The 19218-nt window shown below is 43.1% G+C and overlaps 1 protein-coding gene across 1 annotated transcript in view; it reads right to left on the reverse strand.

The window, feature by feature from the left end:
* Positions 1-19218, reverse strand: part of FSTL4 (follistatin like 4) — a 494923-nt gene that overhangs the window by 65061 nt on the left and 410644 nt on the right. The window contains exon 6 of the mRNA XM_065409767.1: positions 16195-16361. Coding sequence (XP_065265839.1) covers positions 16195-16361 — 167 coding nt within the window. The remainder of the gene's footprint in view (positions 1-16194; positions 16362-19218) is intronic.

The raw sequence follows: 19218 nt of genomic DNA on the forward strand, positions 1-19218 counted from the left end.
CCCAGTCAGTGGCCGGGGGAGGTGACGTCGGGCAAGCCGGCAAGTCAGCAGGGTAAGGCAGACTAGGCAGCAACCAGCAGGCATTGGTCTGTTGCTTGGACAGCTTCCTCTTCCTGTTAGGGCCTTTATATAATCCAGACACCCAGTGAGAGTGCTGCCTATCCATCCATCAGGGGCCTGAGGTGTGGCTGCTGTGGGCCTGTAGACCTTTAGCACTAAGGCTGTGTGTCAGGATCAGCATTTCTGTGCATCTCCGTGACACAGTGACTAAGGATGCCACCAAAGGACCTGGCAGGACTGGATTCAATGCTGGGGTCCTGACAGATGCCTTTAATAGTTCACTATATCAGGAACTCCAGAAGAAAGCAAATCACCAGTCCCAGATGATGCACTTGGCCAGTTGTGCAATGGTATATCATGGGAGGAGATTTCTTTGTGACTCCAACCAATAATCATCTTATACTCTGAACCATAAGAATTTACAGTCCTTGACATTTTTATTCAAGCTACTGTAACTATCTTTGTTCATTTGTGTGTGAAATCATTGGAGTCCAATGATCTCAATGGGTCAGGATTTCAACCTAAGATCGAATCAATTTTTTAATCTTAATATCCTATTTGCCTCAACACCTTGCAGCAGTGAGTTGCCTCAGTTAATTTCTTTCTCTCTTTTAATTTTAGGAGATCGCTGTTGTGTTCATGGCTCTGCTTCTCTGGTATGTTGTGAAGCTTTAATACGTAATGTTTTCAGATTAATTCAGATTCTCAGATGGAATGAGCTGTAAAAGACCAAACGTGCATGCATTTTGTATACTTACTTGTTTTTACACACACACACACACACACACACACACACACACACACACACACACACACACACACACACACACACACACACACACACACACCAGTGTGTATCTGATCCATCTATACCGGGATTACATCTGACATTCCACATATCTCGGAAACTTCAAACACATGCCATCTGTTTTTTAAACAAACTACAGGCGTAATATTCTCTTCTTCCTCCCCAAATGTGGACTTTTTCTGCCCAAAAATCACATAGATTTGATGTTAAGGACAGGCAATATCCTGTCATTCAATCCTGCAGGTTTAAAGTCTGATATATTGTGACTCTTCTTGGTGAAAAATGTGAGCATTCCAGATTTAGCAGCAAATATCGTATATCCCACTGGAAAGTGGCACTCTTCCCATTTCAATGGCATAAAGCTCTTGGGTGAAATCCTGGCCCTATTAAAGTCAGTGTCAAACTCCAATTAACTTCAATAGGCCCAGATTTTCACCCCTTGTTTCTAGCCCAGATAGGTCATGACATCAGAACCTTCTAGATATTCTATCCCCCTACTTTATCTACCATTTGCCTACCTAATCTAAGTGTCCACATAGCTCTAAGTATTTCTAAAATGCTTATTAGTGATTTATTGTAACCTATATTTTATTACTTTGTTTGTACTGACACACTGAGCTATTTTCTCTGTAATGAATACTGGGATAATTATTTAAAAATGTGTATACAGAAAAGTCTCATGAAGAAGGGAGGGAAGAGCAATCCTAATTCACTACAAAGTTTCTGCTAACACATTCTGCTCCCTGGTTGCACCTTTTGGGAATTACGATCAAATTATTAACGTCTAGATTGTAAAAGGGTTTGGAACAAACAAAGTATTGCTCTTATTTCCTGTAATCAGACAATTCCTAATAATAGTTGTGATGGGAGGACTATGGATGGCAAATGTTCAGGGATAGCAGCAGGAAAAAAGATTTAACATCTGCCCACTAGTGCATTTGAAAAAAGAAAAGAGAAAAATGTAAGTCTCCTGAATAATATAAACAGTTCAGACCTCCTGGAATTGTGATGTTTCAGACTATGCAGAGATAAACCTGCATCAAGTTTACCTTGTCTCAAAGATATATATTTGTTTACCTAATGTAGTCTGGAAAAAGAACATTACTGCTGCACAACATATTCAAACAACGTGACTCACCACCTAAAAGTGCAAAACCCACAGATTCTGTTAGCTGAAATCATTAATTCAAATTGGTATTTGCTTGCCTTGTCTACACTACACATTGTGAACTTTATTCTGACATTTTATACTGACATGTACACACACCTCCCTGCCTCCCCAGCTTTGGAACTCCACAAAGGTCTCCCCACTGAGTTGACTCCAAGTTGCTCCTCATGGGGATGGCAGAGTTTGCCTCTTATCCTAAGGAACAAACTTTTTGTTCACCTTCCAGAACCTATAGATTTCAATGGATGTGTCTGAGGCACAGTGCCATGCTTGAAGAAACCCTTTGCCTTCCCCCTAGCTCTGTGGTCCACTGTCCCCCTATTTTTCTTCCCTTTAAAGGAGGTGTGTGTGTGTGTGGGGGGGTCTTCACTGCAGAGAGAGCTTTATTACCTTTTCTGAGTAATCTCAGGACTATAGAGGGGTAGATGCACATCACACCATGGGCCTAGCCCCATGAGCTACTTACTTAGACTGTAGGCTCTTTGAGATAGGGAATATCATTTTGTGCCCCATCTGTACAGCACCTAGCAGAATGGGGCCCTGGTCAATGATTGGGCTTTTCAGGTGCTACCTCAATTCAAATAATAATATTAATTGATAGCTACCCCCATCCCCCATGCAATTACTGGACTCCACAGAGAACTCCAAAGGACAGAGACAGTGAATGTGGCCGATCCCTATGCCTTTCCATGCAGGACACGGGAGATCCATGCCTAAAGGGGACCTTCTGCAAATGGATTCAGGAGACAGGGATTTCCCCCCCGTGACTATATCAGAGCATTCTTGTAATAAGAATTAGACAGTATTCAGTTACAAGAAGGCTGTTCCGGCCTTTAATATTACTACTTCTATTAAATGACGATGTGCCTATTGAAAGGTAGGGGAACTGCCTGAACCAGTGATGCAATTTAGGTGCCTTTCATTTAGGCTCAGCTCTCATCATGAGAGCTTCTGGAGCCTCTTCTGGAACAGCTGGGGTTCTAATCCTTTGAAATAATTCCAGCACTGGGCTAAACACCTTCGGGGCTAGCCTGTATCTTGTTTTGCATAGACACATGAAGTGGGGATGAGAATGGAAGGCAAGTTCTCCCCTGCCTTGCAGCACTTCAAAGGGTGAGGCACTTCTTAGCCAGGGAGAACAGAAACCCAAAAGGCAAAAGGGGAGTTAAGGCATGTGCCTGTTACCACTCAACAATGACCAGCAGGAGGCGCTGAAGAGGGGAGCTTGACCTGCCCTCTTTCAAAGCAGCAGACACACTCCCAGAGACATTCTAAATCAGGGGTGGGCAAACTATGGCCTGTGGGCCAGATCCGGCCTGTCAGGGCTTTGGATCTGGCCCGCGGGATTGCCACCCCTGTGGCGCCGTGGGCCCACGCCGCTCCTGGAAGTGGCCGGCACCATGTCCCTGTGGCCCCTGGGGGAAGCTGGGGGGCAGAGGGCTCCAAGCGCTGCCCTCGCCTCCAGGTACTGCCCCCGCTAATGGGAGGTTCAGGGGAGCCCGCACCCCGAACCCCTCCTGCACCCCAACACCCTGCCCTGAGCCCCCTCCCGCAGTCCGCACCCCAACCCCCTGCCCGGAGCCCCCTGCCGCACCCTGCACCCTTCCTTCACCCCAACCCCCTGCCCTGAGCCCCCTGCTGCACCCTGCACCCTCCTGTACTCCAACCCCCTGCCCTGAGACCCCTGCACCCTCCTGCACCCCAACCCCCTGCCACACCCCACACCCCTCCTGCACTCCAACCCCCTACCCTAAGCCCCAACCCCCTGCCCTGAGCCCCCTCCCACACTCTGCACCCCTCCCTGCACCCCTGCCCTGAGCCCTCTCCCACACTCTGCACCCCCTCCTCTGCCCCAACCCTTTGCCCTGAGCCCCTTTCTGCACCCCGCATGCCCTCCCACACCCCACCCCCCAACCCCCAGCCCTACATTCATGGCCCTGTATGCAATTTCCCCACCCAGATGTGGCCCTTGGGCCAAAAAGTTTGCCCACCCCTGTTCTAAATAAATAATAAAGCCCCAGATTGTACTGTTCATGGTAAAGACAGAGGATGGTTCAAAACCCCTTATTGATCTAAATTTTCATCATACATGTTGATGTGTTACTGAGAACAAAACGGCCTTACATTCTAAGACTGTGCGCTTCAAAGGACAAAACGAACAGCCAGATGTTTCTCATGTTGGTATTTTTGTGGTTGCACTAACAACCTATTTAATTTTAGCTTCTGAACCAGAACAGAAATATTCCAATGAAGGCACCAAATAGATACAAGATCTGTGAACCTTATTATGATGCCAGTACAAGAGATTATGTATCCTGAAAACATCATAAATATCAATTTTCCATTTAACCTTCACCATCCAGAGCCTAGAAGGACCTAAGTCACTTGCTAGGTATTGTATGACCAATTGCAATTTCTTAATCTTTGACTTTAAAGAAAAAAGCTTCTCTCAAACTGTACAACATCCCATAATTTCCTCACATCACTTGATTACTGTATAATCTAAGATGGCATGAGAGCTTGATCATTTTAATGGCCTGTTCCATCAGCCAGGATGTTCAGAAGGGTTACTCACATGTGACATTTTTATTAGTTAACAATGGAAACTACATTAAGGACAAACAGGACTATTCCTCCTTCATACAGCCTGCTCCTATGAGAAGTTTAACTTAATTATCATATGGGCTGTTAACTCTAGAATGGATTTCAAAATCACACATTTAAGATGGATTTTTAAGAGCAGATTTATTATATATATCCTAAGGGGGTCTATGGATGGATCCGGAATCAGCCAAATTAAGGTGGATGTGCATGGGGGACGGATCTTGCAAAATAGAGGGATATGCATGGATGTGGGAGGAGAAGACACATATCTGAAGTACGATTTCCCATCCTTGTCATCAGCAGCTGACTCAAGTGCAGATCTTTAGTTACTCCAGCAACAGAGTGTGAGCAACTAGTTATATGGGAAGCAGTTCCTATGCACTTGCAACAAGGAATCCAGGTTTTGCCATAAGGAGGCCTGCCCATGCCTACTGCTGGCCTGCAATCACTGCACTCACTCTGGCTCCTTTTAGCCTAATATGTACCAGTACACCAACTTGGGGACAGCGCAGCATGAACGGAAGCCATGTTGTGTGAAGTATTGCTTAGGATTCAGACTGAGTAGGGTATACAACTGTAGTGATGCACAAAACTCCTGTGGGGACTGATGCATGAGTAGTCCCTAAATATGGGGTTTTTTTGGACACATACAAAACCAGAACCTACAAAGTCAATACAAGTTCCTTAAACATTGAACATTTATTCTGCAAAAGGTACCAAGTGTAACTCCAGATAGTTTTCAGGATCTGCCCTCTCAGGACTCAACCTGCAGTCTTAATTCAGACAAAAATCCTACTGACTCCTTGGGAGCCATTCAAACTTCCAGTAAAGTCCATGGAAATAATCCCATTGACTGCAGTTGGATTGTGCTCTTGCTTAGAAATTCACAGGTGTATGAGATGCTGCAATTAATTTTTTTAACTTTCCTTTAGCCAGTTCACCAAAAAATAGTGACCAATTCATCCAAAAATATGATTGGATTCTACACTGTTCAGAAGGTGAAATTGAGGGAAAGTCTGAAGCCAGGTAAAATTGGGAATTTGTCCAACTTGGTAGTTTGCTATTCTGGCAGAGGAAAGAGTTTTCTGTAGTTGGAATGCTGGGAGACCAGGTGCCAGCTCTTGCCAAGCACTGACAAATTCATTGCTGAAAACCAGTCTGTTTCACATATGTCAGGGGCGGGGAACTTATGGCCCATGGGTCAGATCTGGCCCATTGCTTAATTTCATCTGGCAAGTCTCGGCACCCCCCTGTGGGGCTGGAGCCATGAGTGCTGGCTTGCCCTGCCGCGGGTGGGAAGCCCCAAGCCTCCACGCCCGCCATCCCACCGTGGGACTGGAGCCGCGAGTGCCACTCACCCTGCCGTGGGGGGAAGCCCCGAGGTTCCCCCCCCCCACAGGTGAGTTGAACATTTTATATTTCTCTTTCTCAACCCTCCCCCCCCAAATTAAGTTGCTTTTTACTTGTGTGTGGCCCGCGATTGATTTTTTATGTGGGTCAATGGCCCGTGATAGAAAAAAGGTTCCCCACCCCCAATGTATGTGTTACTACAGTTAAGATGGCTATTATCATAGAATATCAGGGTTGGAAGGGACCTCAGGAGGTCATCTAGTCCAACCCCCTGCTCAAAGCAGGACCAATTCCCAACTAAATCATCCCAGCCAGGGCTTTGTCAAGCCTGACCTTAAAAACCTCTAAGGAAGGAGATTCCACCACCTCCCTAGGTAACCCATTCCAGTGCTTCACCACCCTCCTAGTGAAAAAGTTCTTCCTAATATCCAACCTAAACCTCCCCCACTGCAACTTGAGACCATTACTCCTTGTTCTGTCATCAGGTACCACTGAGAACAGTCTAGATCCATCCTCTTTGGAACCCCCTTTCAGGTAGTTGAAAGCAGCTATCAAATCCCCCCTCATTCTTCTCTTCTGCAGACTAAACAATCCCAGTTCCCTCAGCCTCTCCTCATAAGTCATGTGCTCCAGCCCCCTAATCATTTTTGTTGCCCTCCGCTGGACTCTTTCCAATTTTTCCACATCCTTCTTGTAATGTGGGGCCCAAAACTGGACACAGTACTCCAGATGAGGCCTCACCAATGTCGAATAAAGGGGAACGATCACGTCCCTCGATCTGCTGGCAATGCTTATAACAATGTGTTTACTCTTTATGAAATCCTTGTAAATTAATGCATGTATTAATCTCAACTGTACTACCTTTATCACATGCTATAAAGTAATATTTAAGTTTTTGCTTTATGACTGTAAAAAAATGTTTGCTCTGAAACTGTGAACCCAGTCAGGAGGGATCTTCTTCCAATCATCAAGAAGCCTATCAAAACCAAATAGGCCTTTGTGGGACATCACAATACACAGATGGAGAGGATACATGCAAAAGGGCTTGTCCCATCAGCTTGAATTCTGGAAGAAGGAAATAAAAAATAGCTGACAAGAAAATGTTTCATCTGTCTTTTGCTGTTTGGACTCTCACAGGGCTGGAGCTACAAAACAGAAGCACAGATCCCCAGGATCAACATGGTCAGCCCTAGGGTGACCAGATGTCCCAATTTTATAGGGACAGTCCTGATATTTGGGGCTTTGTCTGATATACGCACCTATTACCCCCGTCCCGATTTTTCACACTTGCTGTCTGGTTACCCTAGTTCAGTAGTTCTCAAACTTTTGCACTGGTGACCCCTTTCACATAGCAAGCCCCTGAGTGCGACCCCTCCTTATAAATTAAAAACACTTTTTTATATATTTAACACCATTATAAATGCTGGAGGCAAAGCAGGGTTTGGGGTGGAGGCTGACAGCTTGTGACCCCCAATGTAATAACCTCGTGACCCCCTGAGGGGTCCCAACCCCCAGTTTGAGAACCACTGCCCTAGTTAGCCCTGAAAGACATTCAGAGCTGATAGAGGACTACAAGTCTGTCACCTTTTAAAACCATAGATTGCAACTCATTTATGCATATATGCTTACTGCTTTAACTTTGGAATAACTCTTTAGTTAGCCTATTACAGGATTGGCTACAAGCATTGTCTTTGGTGAGAAATCTAAAGTACAATTTGACCTGGGGTATAGGACTGGTTTTCTTAGGACTGGGAGCAACCTGAGTATTTTGAGATCTTTGGTGTATAACAACCGACTGTCACTAAGTTGAGCTTGCCTGGTGGCAAGATAGACTGGAATGTCCAAAGAGAGTGTCTGTGACTCCATGGCAAGACTGTTATAGTGCTTCAGAAGTTCACCTTTGTTACTAGGTTGGTAAAATCTAATTATTGAGGTCTCTGCCCTGCTTCTTGACAATCTGTCCTGAGGGTTGGCACTCACGGTCGTGAACCACTCCAGACAGCATGACAGTAGCTAAATGATGGTTTTCAATCTGCAAAAGCTTGCCTTTTTTGTTTTCATCAAGAAGGTAAGAACTAAAATATTTTACTTCATTGTGAAGCAGTGGAAATGTGATTTCTTTTTGCTGGTTTTGCTGGCAGTGTGACTCTGACTATTTTTTAATCCGTTCAGTGCTGTGCTTTGCTCAGAACTGATGTTTCTTTAAATGGGATTATTATTAAACCATATTCACAGCTGATGAGCATGATAGCCTGTGTTAGTCATATCACATGGCAGCATGTAATCGGAAGTGTCTTGAGTTTCTGAAGCGAAGTACTGTACCGTCTCATGATTGAATCATTAGGTGCAAACACTGACCATCATTTTTAAAACTGGGTGACTAAAATTGGGCATATATTTAAGCACCTAAAACATGGCCTGATTTTCAGAGGTGCTGAGCCCACTCACTCCCAATGCAGCTGTGGGGCCATGTAAAAATCATGCCACTTATTTATGTTCCAAATTGTGGATTTAGGTGCCTTACTGTAGGTGAAAATATATGTCTCTGTTCTCAAAATTGTAGTGAAAGGTATGAGAGCTGAAGAAAGTTTGGAGAAAAGATCAGTTGTCTAATAGATGTTACATAAAAATAATATTGTATATAAAAATCTTTGAGGCTTCTGGGTCCTCTCAACATGAACTGTTTGACCAAGTACCACTGTAGCTATTCTAATATCTGTTTTACGGGGAGGGTGGCTAGAGGCTGTACTGAAGGTCCACAAATTGGATCTCTGAAGAGCTATTTTGCAAGTGACTAACCAGTGAGCTGGCTGCAGCTCAACTCAGACAAGATGGAGGTGATGCTGGTGGAAAAGGGGAAACAAAGAATTGTTCTATCTTTTGAGAGTGGTGCCTTCCCTTTGTGAAGGGGCTTCTCAGTCTTCTCAATAGCTACTGGATCTCCAGGTAGCAGTATTTTTTTCACTTTGCCTGCTCAAGAGATTGAAGACTTTCCTTTCTGATCCAGACTTCATAACAACTACAGTGGTAACTGGCACTCCAGTAGCTAGCAGGAATCCAAAAATTCCCAGACTGATAACCTCCTTGAGGAAGTTTAAACTACTGCAGTACACTCTATATGGGGCTACTGCTGAAGACAACTTAGAAAGTGCACTTATTTGATACCTCTTATTTGTCTCCTTTCTAAGGTAAACAATCCCAATCTTTTAATCTCTCTTCACATGAGAGTTATTTTCCATTATATTCCTCACTCTGCTCTAAACCTGCTCATATTCTGTAACCTCTGTTCTGAGGTGAAGTGACCAGTACCGCACATAGTACTCAAGATGAGAGAATGCCATCAGTTTATATAATAGCCTTATAATCTCACACCTTTTCAGGGTAAGAAAATCAAAAAGAGTGAAAAGTGTTGAATGAAGCATTTTTTTCTTTTAAGAAAAATTCCAATTAATAAAAAATAAAAAAGCATAACGCTAGAGTGAATGTGTAGAATTGCTAGTGGACAGCTCTATAAAAGGGGAAAACTGGAGACACAATGGAGAATTTAGCCCTTCTGTACTTGTCACAAGATAAATGAATTGATACACACAGGCTAAAGAAGTAAGCAAATTATATTCTGCATTTTGTTAACTCCTGGGAGCATATTCTTTAAGGGAAATTATTGATTTTTCATCAAACAAGTAGAAAGACGAGCCATAAACTAGCTACTAAGTACTCCTGCTTCCATGCATTTAATTCCCTTGTGTGTCTTCAACAAGGAAGCAATTGACTTTTGGGGTTTGCGTTTGTCTCTAATCAAATCTTTAGACAGCACGTAACTTTCATTCTATCCAGCATCAGCATCAAACCTATATCTTAATGATATGTAATAAAAAAACCATATTTTTGGACTAATGACCTAATGGAGATTTAAATGAAACTGTACAGATTAATGTGAAATGTGTAATGAAAGGCAGAGATGAATTTATGTATTAGCTACTATGAGACTCTTGGCAAGCCAACCAGTTCTTGTTTTCTTGGATTCTGCAGTCCAATTGTTATGGTTAAATTGTAAGCCCAATTGTTCACATATCTTTTGTTTCCATATTTCTGGAGGAGGCACTCAGTTATTTTATAAATTTAGATAAATTCCAACATCTCTGGTGAAACATACGAGTTTAAAACCATTCTACGTGCCAGTTCTTTACACAGACCAATATGAAACAGCTCTGCAGATATTATAAATGCAGTGGGATCTATAATTTGATTTATTATATTTTGGACTTAGGAGTGGTTTCCTAATTAAATATATTAGCAAACGCTCCAATTGTTCTTGGAGAGCAAAATGATACACTTTAGAAAGAAAACAATTTAATCATTTAACTCTTTATAATTAGATAACCCGTTATTACTAGCTAAAGCATCTACATCTCAACTAAGGGTCAAATATAAAAAATAAATTTTCTTTGTAAGAAAACTGATGTGGCTTCTACTTCATAGTCACAAAGGCTTTCCTTATGATTAAATATTATTTTGGTGTTTAAGGCAATCCTAAATATTTTCATGGGGGAAAAAAACATTTAATTACATGTGTCATTAGGATGGCATTTTGTAATAGCGATGTGACTGAATTCATTAACAGGGCTCTTAATAGATCAGACAAGACAAATTATTATTGTGCTACTCATGAAAGCTTCTCCTTAAATAAGCAGCGAAAAGTGATTAATATTTTGTTGCCAATCAAAATGTCTCAAAATATTATAAAGAAAAAAGGCATATAAATAACAAGGTTTTTTAATCTTCTAGTTTTAGTGTCTATGTAAATTCAGGATTAATCCAGTCTTTTGTTGTCCGTCTTTGTCAATTCCTATTTTAATTTAGATCATATTTCTGTCTTCTGACAGTACATTTATCAAGAGGCTGAACAGAGCAGTAAAATACAGCTAAATCACTTAGTCGTAGAGTATTCCTAGTTCTGTACCACAGCTTGCTGGAAGGATTCTGATTACCACTCACGGTCGGGTTTATATTTTGATCTGGTTTCCTGTATAACCATTAGCGTTTAGAGGAGGGAGAGTCTAATTGAAGTATAATATGTGGGTTTTTCTGAGTGCATGAAGATCCAGTAGGTTTGTGTGTGATTGCAACTGTGCCAGAAGCAGGGAGGATTTCCCTGAAGTTAAAAAGGTACAATTAATCTCCTGCTGCACTTCCAATTAGCCAAATTGCTAACCTTATTGTGAAAAGCAGAAATGCAATTGAGTTTCTGCTTGAGGCGTACTAAAAAAAAAAACTGAAGTAATTTAATTAACTGACTTCAAGTATATTAAGAAGCATACTGTCTTTGCTTTCTTTCCCCCAATGCCTTTAAATAGAACATTGAATAATGTGAATTTCAGTACTCACAAGAGACACTGCAAAGCATCACAGTCAACCTTTAAATTATCTAATGTAGCTTATATCCAACTGGAGCAATGGTGCACAAATCTCAGAGTTGACACCCACATTGCAAACCTGAATGGCAAAAATTACTAGCCTTTCCAGTCCCGTGTGCTCAGTCACCCAAGAAATGCCTATGCATACATACCAAGATGCAACATCATCATCTCAAATGCAACTTCATGTTGCATGGAATGCAATGTTGTGAGATTGTGACAAAAGGGAATGACCTTGGAAAGTGGTGTCAATGCCAATATACCATGTTTTTGGTCCACGGTACTGAGGAGGTAAGGAAGTGATGCTTAATTCTGGAATCACCTGCAGAGACTGGTGCCTCATTTTCAGAACTGAGCAGCACTGACACACTGCTGCTTCATATATTCACATCCCAGTTCCATACGTGAAGAATGGGTTGAGAAAGGCAATTGTATGGACATGAGATTCCCCCACTCAGAGGACGCTGATTTAATGATGTTTAGGGAGGGCGTGAGACATGCAGTCAGTTTCCGCAGATGTTCCCTACACTTAGACCATAGTTACTGAGAGGTATCTAGTGGGTAAATGATGACTTTCTAGTGGCAACCACTGTATTCATCCCTCAAATCTCCTCCTCCTGAGCAATGCTTAAAACACACAGCCTCTCCCCACCTGCTAGATGATGTATGTGAACCCACAGAGTCCTTTAGATTATTTTGATAAAGGGCTGGAGGGGAAAGATCGTAATTCCAAAACCTACTGTGTGACATCACTAATAACAAGAAGGAATAATACAGATGCCTGTGGAGTGTAAGTAGTAGTAAAAGTCTTTGGAGATTAGCTAAAGGAAAAGATGTCAAGGTGTTTCATGGCTGCAAAAGCTATTTACTGTAATACCATGTGTTAGATGACAAGATGAAAAAGATAGTAAACTGTAATGTGAAACATTAAAATGGAAAAACAGATATTGCTTCTCCTCCATGTAAGTCTTTGCAAGTGCCATTTTGATAAACTTTCCAGTGATATCCCCTTAGAAAGAGGCCTAGCCAGCATGAATAACTGAGAGCAGAGACAGGTTTAAAAAGTGAATGATTGGTTGAAGTCAGGTCCAAAGTGAATACTAGTCAAAGGAGTGATGAGATTGTGCAGAAATGATTCCATTTACGCTTTAGGACATATTTCCTCTTAACATTCAAATACAAGTCTTGTTTATAATCAACTAACCAATACCAGGCACAGTTGTAAATCATGTAAACCAGAGTCCACTTGTTCCAATGCTAAATTTATGTGATTTAAAAAGGAATAAAAGTGTACTTGATTTTGAAAGTTTTCTCTTAAAAATTCTAATTAATATAACAAAAGTTAGATATGATCTGAAACCTCAAACCAAGCACCTTCTAATTTAAAATAGGGTTACCATATTTCCACAATCAAAAAAGAGGACACTGGGGGGGGGGGGAAGCCCCGCCCTAGCCCCGCCCCATCCACTCCCTCCCACTTCCCACCCCCTGACTTCCCCCCTCAGAACCCCAACCCCCCCTGCTTCTTGTCCCCTGACTGCCCCCTGCTGAGAACCCCCCACCCTAACTGCCCCCCCCGGACCCTATCTGTCCCCTGACTGTCCCGACCCTTATCCACTCGCATGGGTGGCAGGGTTGTAGAAATTTTGGTGGTGCCCAGAACCCACCCCCCACATGCCTAAGGCTCTGGGAGGGGGGTTGGGTGGGGGGAGGAGGTCTGGGGTGCAGGTCCTGGGCTGGGGATTAGGGTGCAGGAGGGGTGCAGGGTGCAGGCTCTGGGATAGAGTTTGGGTGCTGGGTGCAGGCTCCGGGCTGGGGCACGGGGTGGGTGTGCAGGAGGGGGCGAGGGGTGCAGGCTCTGGGATGGAGTTTGGGGGTGGGAGCCGGTGCAAAGGGAGGGGGTGCAGGCTTTGGGAGGCAGTTTGAAGACAGGAGGGTGTGTGTGGGAAGGAGGGAGGGGGTTTGGGAGGGAGTTTGGGGATAGGAGGGGATGCAGGGGTGAGGGCTGTGGGTCTGAGGATGAGGGGTTCATGATGCAGGAGGGCGCTCAGGGATGGAGCAGAGGATTAGGGTGTGAGGGGATGAGGGCTCTGGCTGGGGCTGGGGCTGAGGGGTTCATGATGCAGGAGGAGGCTCAGGGCTGGGGCAAAGGATTAGGGTGCGGGGGGATGAGGGCTGGGGCTGAGGGGTTTGGGGCATTGGAGAGGCTCAGGGCTAGGGTGGAAGGGCAGGGTAAGGGCAGCCTGTCTTCCCATTAGTGGATGGGGGACGCTAGGACCCGGGGGCAGCAGACAGCAGTTGCTGCTGGCTCTGGCAGTACAAGCAGGCAAGGGAGAGGCAGGCAGGAAGGGGAGGCCCCACGGGGGGAGGGGGGGGGACACGCGGGGTGGTGGCAGGTGGAGGCCGGGGACCCATCCAACACTCCCCCGCTCCCTGACTGCCCCCCCCTCCGGACTCCCCTTACCATTCTGGCTCCACGTGTAGGCAAAACACGCTGCCCGGTGGGTCAGTTTGTGTGTTACACAGGGCTGGGGGAAGGGAGGGGGAAGCAGGGGAGGGCTCTGGCTGCTGGAGGCCAATGGGAGTGGGTCAATCGGCCCAGCCGCCCAATCAGCAGCCACACTCTGCATGGAAGGGAGAGAGGGAGGCGAGGGAGAAAAAAACCCTGGACATTTTAACCTTGTTACCAATTCCTCCCGGACGGCTATTTAGAGACGCAAAAGCCGGACATGTCCAGGGAAATATGGACGGATGGTAACCCTATTTAAAAGTATGTTGGAATTTAAATTCCTGGACTTTGGTTTTGGTTCCAGGTCACAAAAGGGGCCTCCAGTGTGGATGTGGACAGTATCTCCTAAGAACACCTGATCTCATGGATTTCCCCTATTTTTAGCTGAAATCTTGTAAAAACCTACTTTTGAGTGTGAAGATTCAAAACAGTTAAACCTGAACCCTAGCCCTACTTTAACCTTGAGCTTGACCACCAAATCCTGGCTTAAACCTAATCCAGAGCAGGATACTAAAACAGTCTTCTCAGACCATATCTAGTGAAAATTATAGCCAAAAAAGTCTGTTCTTGGACTCCTGATTAACATGACGCTGACTGACTTATGATTAGCTAAACTAAACATTTTGGTGAGATATGCAGCCTTCACCACCTACAAATAACAAACCTAGTCTAGACCAGAAAGAGTCTAATTCCAGAAGAATATCTGTACCAAATAGTAAACACATAGTTATTTATTAACAAAACCACACAATGCATTTTATGTCATGTCACTTTCCTGCTATAATTTTGAAAGCCACAATCCTGCACTTAGTATCTTGGCAAGATTCCATACAATTGTACTGCCAATGACCCAAAAGTGGTTATTCACATCATACCGTTGAAGGATATTTATAAGAAATCAGGTCAGGTATACTGGCTTCTGGCTAGCTTTGCTACCCTGCCTGTCTTCATTAAAGTTTCTCTACATTCCTATGTTAATATTATAGCAATATGTTGCTGGTTTCAAGTTGCATTTCAATGTCATGTTCCAGATGGCAACAAGAATTACACTTGAAAAGGGTAGCATTTGCTTTGATGGAAAGAACAGAATGTTTAGAAAGGTGAACATAGCCAATTTGTGCTTGCAATAAAATAGTTTTTAGGCATACAGATTCCCTGCATCGAGGACACAGGTGCACGCATGCACACACACAAAATTTTCGTACAGTGGCAAAGAAAAATGCAATACCAAGGTGCAGTGTTCACTTATATCCCGTACTTTGTAGTTTTCATTTTTTAATGCAGACAGTAAAACAATGGCTTCTCTACATTTCAGCAATCCAGATTCCACAACAATTTAGTGGGATATAATACTATATGTATCAGCTCTTAACCTAAATTAATAAATATTAGAATTAACAAGAGCTGAAAAAAATATAAATCAACTAATATTGTTCTGTAATTAAAATAAACCTGATTTACTGCATATTTTAATGCTGAAAGAAAAGAAATAGGCACCATATTTTCTGTACACTATTTCCCATCCTCTCTAAAATGAAATGTTATTAATTATATGAATAAGCTTTTAACATTATTCAAGTATTTTCTTTAATATAGTCTATAACTCGCCAAGTTGATGTAAAAAAGCACAAAGAAAGAAAGCAGCTAGCCCACGTATTCATAATTAGGCATCAACATAGGGCAGTAGGATGAGTTAATAGATACACAGGTTCCTTCCTGGATGGGCATTGTCATGCCCTATAGAATGAGCTGAAACTTCAAACTTCCCAACAACCAACCAGTAGCTCATGAAAGGTTTAGCCCTGATCATCCCAAAATATAAGTGGAGAGTGGGAGAAAAGGGGGTAAAATGTATATTATTTTACTGGCTGTATAGGAGAAATTTCAGTCAACTACAGACTTGTGGTTTCTCATGATGGATAAATATGTTTCTTCTCACTGGGAATAAGATGGCTGGGAGATTCATGGCTTATGTAGCCAGTTTGCCCATGATTTTTAGGGTTGGCACCCATGGGCCCTCGGTCTCACTGGACTGTCATGAACCATGAGGGATGAAATGTTGATGGTAGGTGTTATTGTACTACGTTACCTATGCTCCAGCTGTTTACTTTGTCTGACTCAGTTTCCTTTTCCTCCCTAGTCATAGTCCATACTGAAACAAAATATCCATCTTCCAATATTCCATTATAATAAAACAGATCACTTAAAGGTATCATCTTTTAAATGAACAGTCATACGCAATCCACTAGAAAGCAAATTCAAATCACAATTCGAAACTTACGTTGATATCTTCCAAATCTAAGAAGTTCAGTATGATTCCATTGCGTTTCCAGATAATTGGGGGCTTAAGAGTTCCATGGATGGCACAGGTCAATACAGCGCTCAGTCCAACTGTTACTGTGGTAACGCTAATCTTCTGTTCCTCCGGAAGCGTGAGTTGAACCACCTCTGGAAAAAGGAAGGGAAAAAAGGGAGAAATTATCAATACCGAAACGAAGCCATTATTTTCCCATTGATTCTTTGGGAAGATTTCAGCTTTGACAAAGATATACACAGTAAAAAGGATCAGCCTAAGCAACAAACCAAAATAGGATACATTGCAATGAAATCTTCTATTATGACTAGCTCATGCTCTTTGGATGTCAGACAGCTTCCTTGCTAATTTAAGAAGAGCAGTGATATCAGACATGCTCATTTCCGCCACGAAGAAGCAGAATTAAAATTACATATACTGCATCAACAACATATTTTAACTGCATTTTTGAGTAAACCTATCTGGTTTGAATGTTTAAAGTAAAATATGGAGGCTACCAGTAAGAAAAAAATCGACATTTGCCAAATATTACGTGGCATGTGAGGTACCACTTTTTTCCTCTATTAAGAAATTGCAACATCTTTCCTATATTTTAAATTTAAAATTTTAATTTATTTTGATTTGCACCTACATCTAAAATACATGCCTAGTTCAGGCTCTAGGCACCTTTAATATTTCTTTAAAACCAAAGAATGTCATACTGTTTTCCTGGCCAATGGTTATAAAGATGTGTTCGCATCTTTTGCCATATATGGCTGTATGTATAGGTAAGACATTTGATGTCAGAATTACTGCCAATGAAGATAGCAAGCAGCAGGGCAATCAAGCTGCTCTGTCATCAAAACCGCAACCTTCACAATTTTATCTTTCCTATGTTATTTTTTTTTTCTTGGCCCTATTCACAAGGCTCCTACAAGAAAAACTCTTGAAGCTATGTCGCATTTAAATGCTCAAAACTGGGCTTTCAAGTTAATAACCCATTAAGATGAATGTGGAAAGTTCAACATCACTTTTGGTGCTATATTGCTTCAGTCTCTGGCTGCAGAACAAACAAGACAGCAGTGAATTGATTTAGAGAGCCCCTACATCTATGGAATTCAGACATCTTCTATTCCTGTGGATTTCTATTGCTTAATAGTTGCTGTATAATGCTAACTGAAAGGCAGCTGCCATGAGGGAAACAGCAAAACAAGATTTTTATTTTAAGCACAAACACTGACATTATGGAAATAAAAACTTGTGAAGAAACAGCAGGAGTCTCATCACGATTAAGTAATGAGAGTTATCAGAACTGGAATTTGATTCAGATAACAGCACTTCCCCCTCACTTCTCTGGAGACAATTTCAGGAGTATGGAAACATTAAGTACTTTTCTTCATTTTGATAGCGATGGGGATGCTTTAAGTGAGACTGTTAAAATGGGTACACCAGACATATGACATGGGCCTGTCACTAGGCAGTTGAGTGGCCATGAAAAACCAGCAACAATATTACAGCCACGCGTTACTGTGGTTCCAGACAATCTGGAATTTGTAAGGAAGACAATAGCAGGAAAATACCCGCTTCACCTAGGGCTGATTAGCTTTTGTCAGAAACTCTGAATCACTGGATCATTTGATTGCATACCCTCTGCTGTCTGAGTGTCTTTCTCCTTTATTCGTATCCACAGAAATTAACTAGCTGGTGTGAGACAAAGATCAAAGGAACTGATACTGCCTAGGCCACACATTTTAGGAAAAACTTACTTTGACCAATGCCCAAGTTGGAATATGAAATGCTGGGGTGGGCCAATTTATTTTCCCCCAACCCTTAATTTTAATTGGCAGCATAAACATCTATCCCTCTTTCCCTTTCCAATTAGCTAAATGGACCCCAGTGCAGAGGGCCAGCACAAGTCATCTAATAGAATTAAATGAAACTTAAGTGATGCATATGCCCTCTTCTGGCCCTCTGAAGAGAGATGAACTTCATCTAATCTGAACACTCATTTGTTCACACAACCATATTGACTGATGTCCTAGAAAAATACAGGGAAGACATGGTTGTGATTTCCCCTACTTGTGAAAATCTTTATAAGGAAAATCTTTTGCACTGCTTGTATTAAAGGCCTGGTCTACACTACGAGTTTAGGTCGACTTTAGCCGCGTTAAATCGAATTAAGCCTGGACACGTTCACACGACGAAGCCCTTTCTTTCAACTTAAAGGGCCCTTTAAACCGGTTTCTTTACTCCACCTCCGACGAGGGGATTAGCGATAAAATCGGCCTTAGGGGGTCGGAATTGGGGTAGTGTGGACGGAATTCGACGTTATTGGCCTCCGGGAGCTATCCCACAGTGCTTCATTGTGACCGCTCTGGACAGCACTCTCAACTCAGATGCACTGGCCAGGTAGACAGGAAAAGCCCCGCGAACGTTTGAATTTCATTTCCTGTTTGCTCAGCGTGGAGAGCACAGGTGACCACGCAGAGCTCATCAGCACAGGTAACCGTGATGGAGTCCCAGGATCGCAAAAGAGCTCCAGCATGGACAGAACGGGAGGTACGGGATCTGCTCGCCATATGGGGAGATGAATCAGTGCTGGCTGAACTCCGAAGCAGTAAACGAAATGGCAAAATATTAGAAAAGGTCTCCAAGGCCATGAAGGACAGGCCATAACAGGGACGCACAGCAGTGCCGCGTGAAAATTAAGGAGCTAAGGCAAGCCTACCACAAAGCCAGAGAAGCAAACGGAAGGTCCGGGGCTGAGCCGCAAACATGCCGCTTCTACGCGGAGCTGCATGCCATTCTAGGGGGTGCAGCCACCACTACCCCAACCGTGTGCTATGACTCCCTCACTGGAGGGACACACAGGGAAGAGGGTTCGGAAGAGGAGGATGGAGAAAATGTAGATAGCTCACAGCCGCAAGGAAGCGGAGAAACTGGTTTCCCCAACAGCCAGGATATGTTTGTCACCCTGGACCTGGAACCAGTAACCCCCGAACTCACCGAAGA

This window comes from Emys orbicularis, chromosome 8 (assembly GCF_028017835.1).
Source record: "Emys orbicularis isolate rEmyOrb1 chromosome 8, rEmyOrb1.hap1, whole genome shotgun sequence".
Lineage (NCBI taxonomy): Eukaryota > Metazoa > Chordata > Testudines > Emydidae > Emys > Emys orbicularis.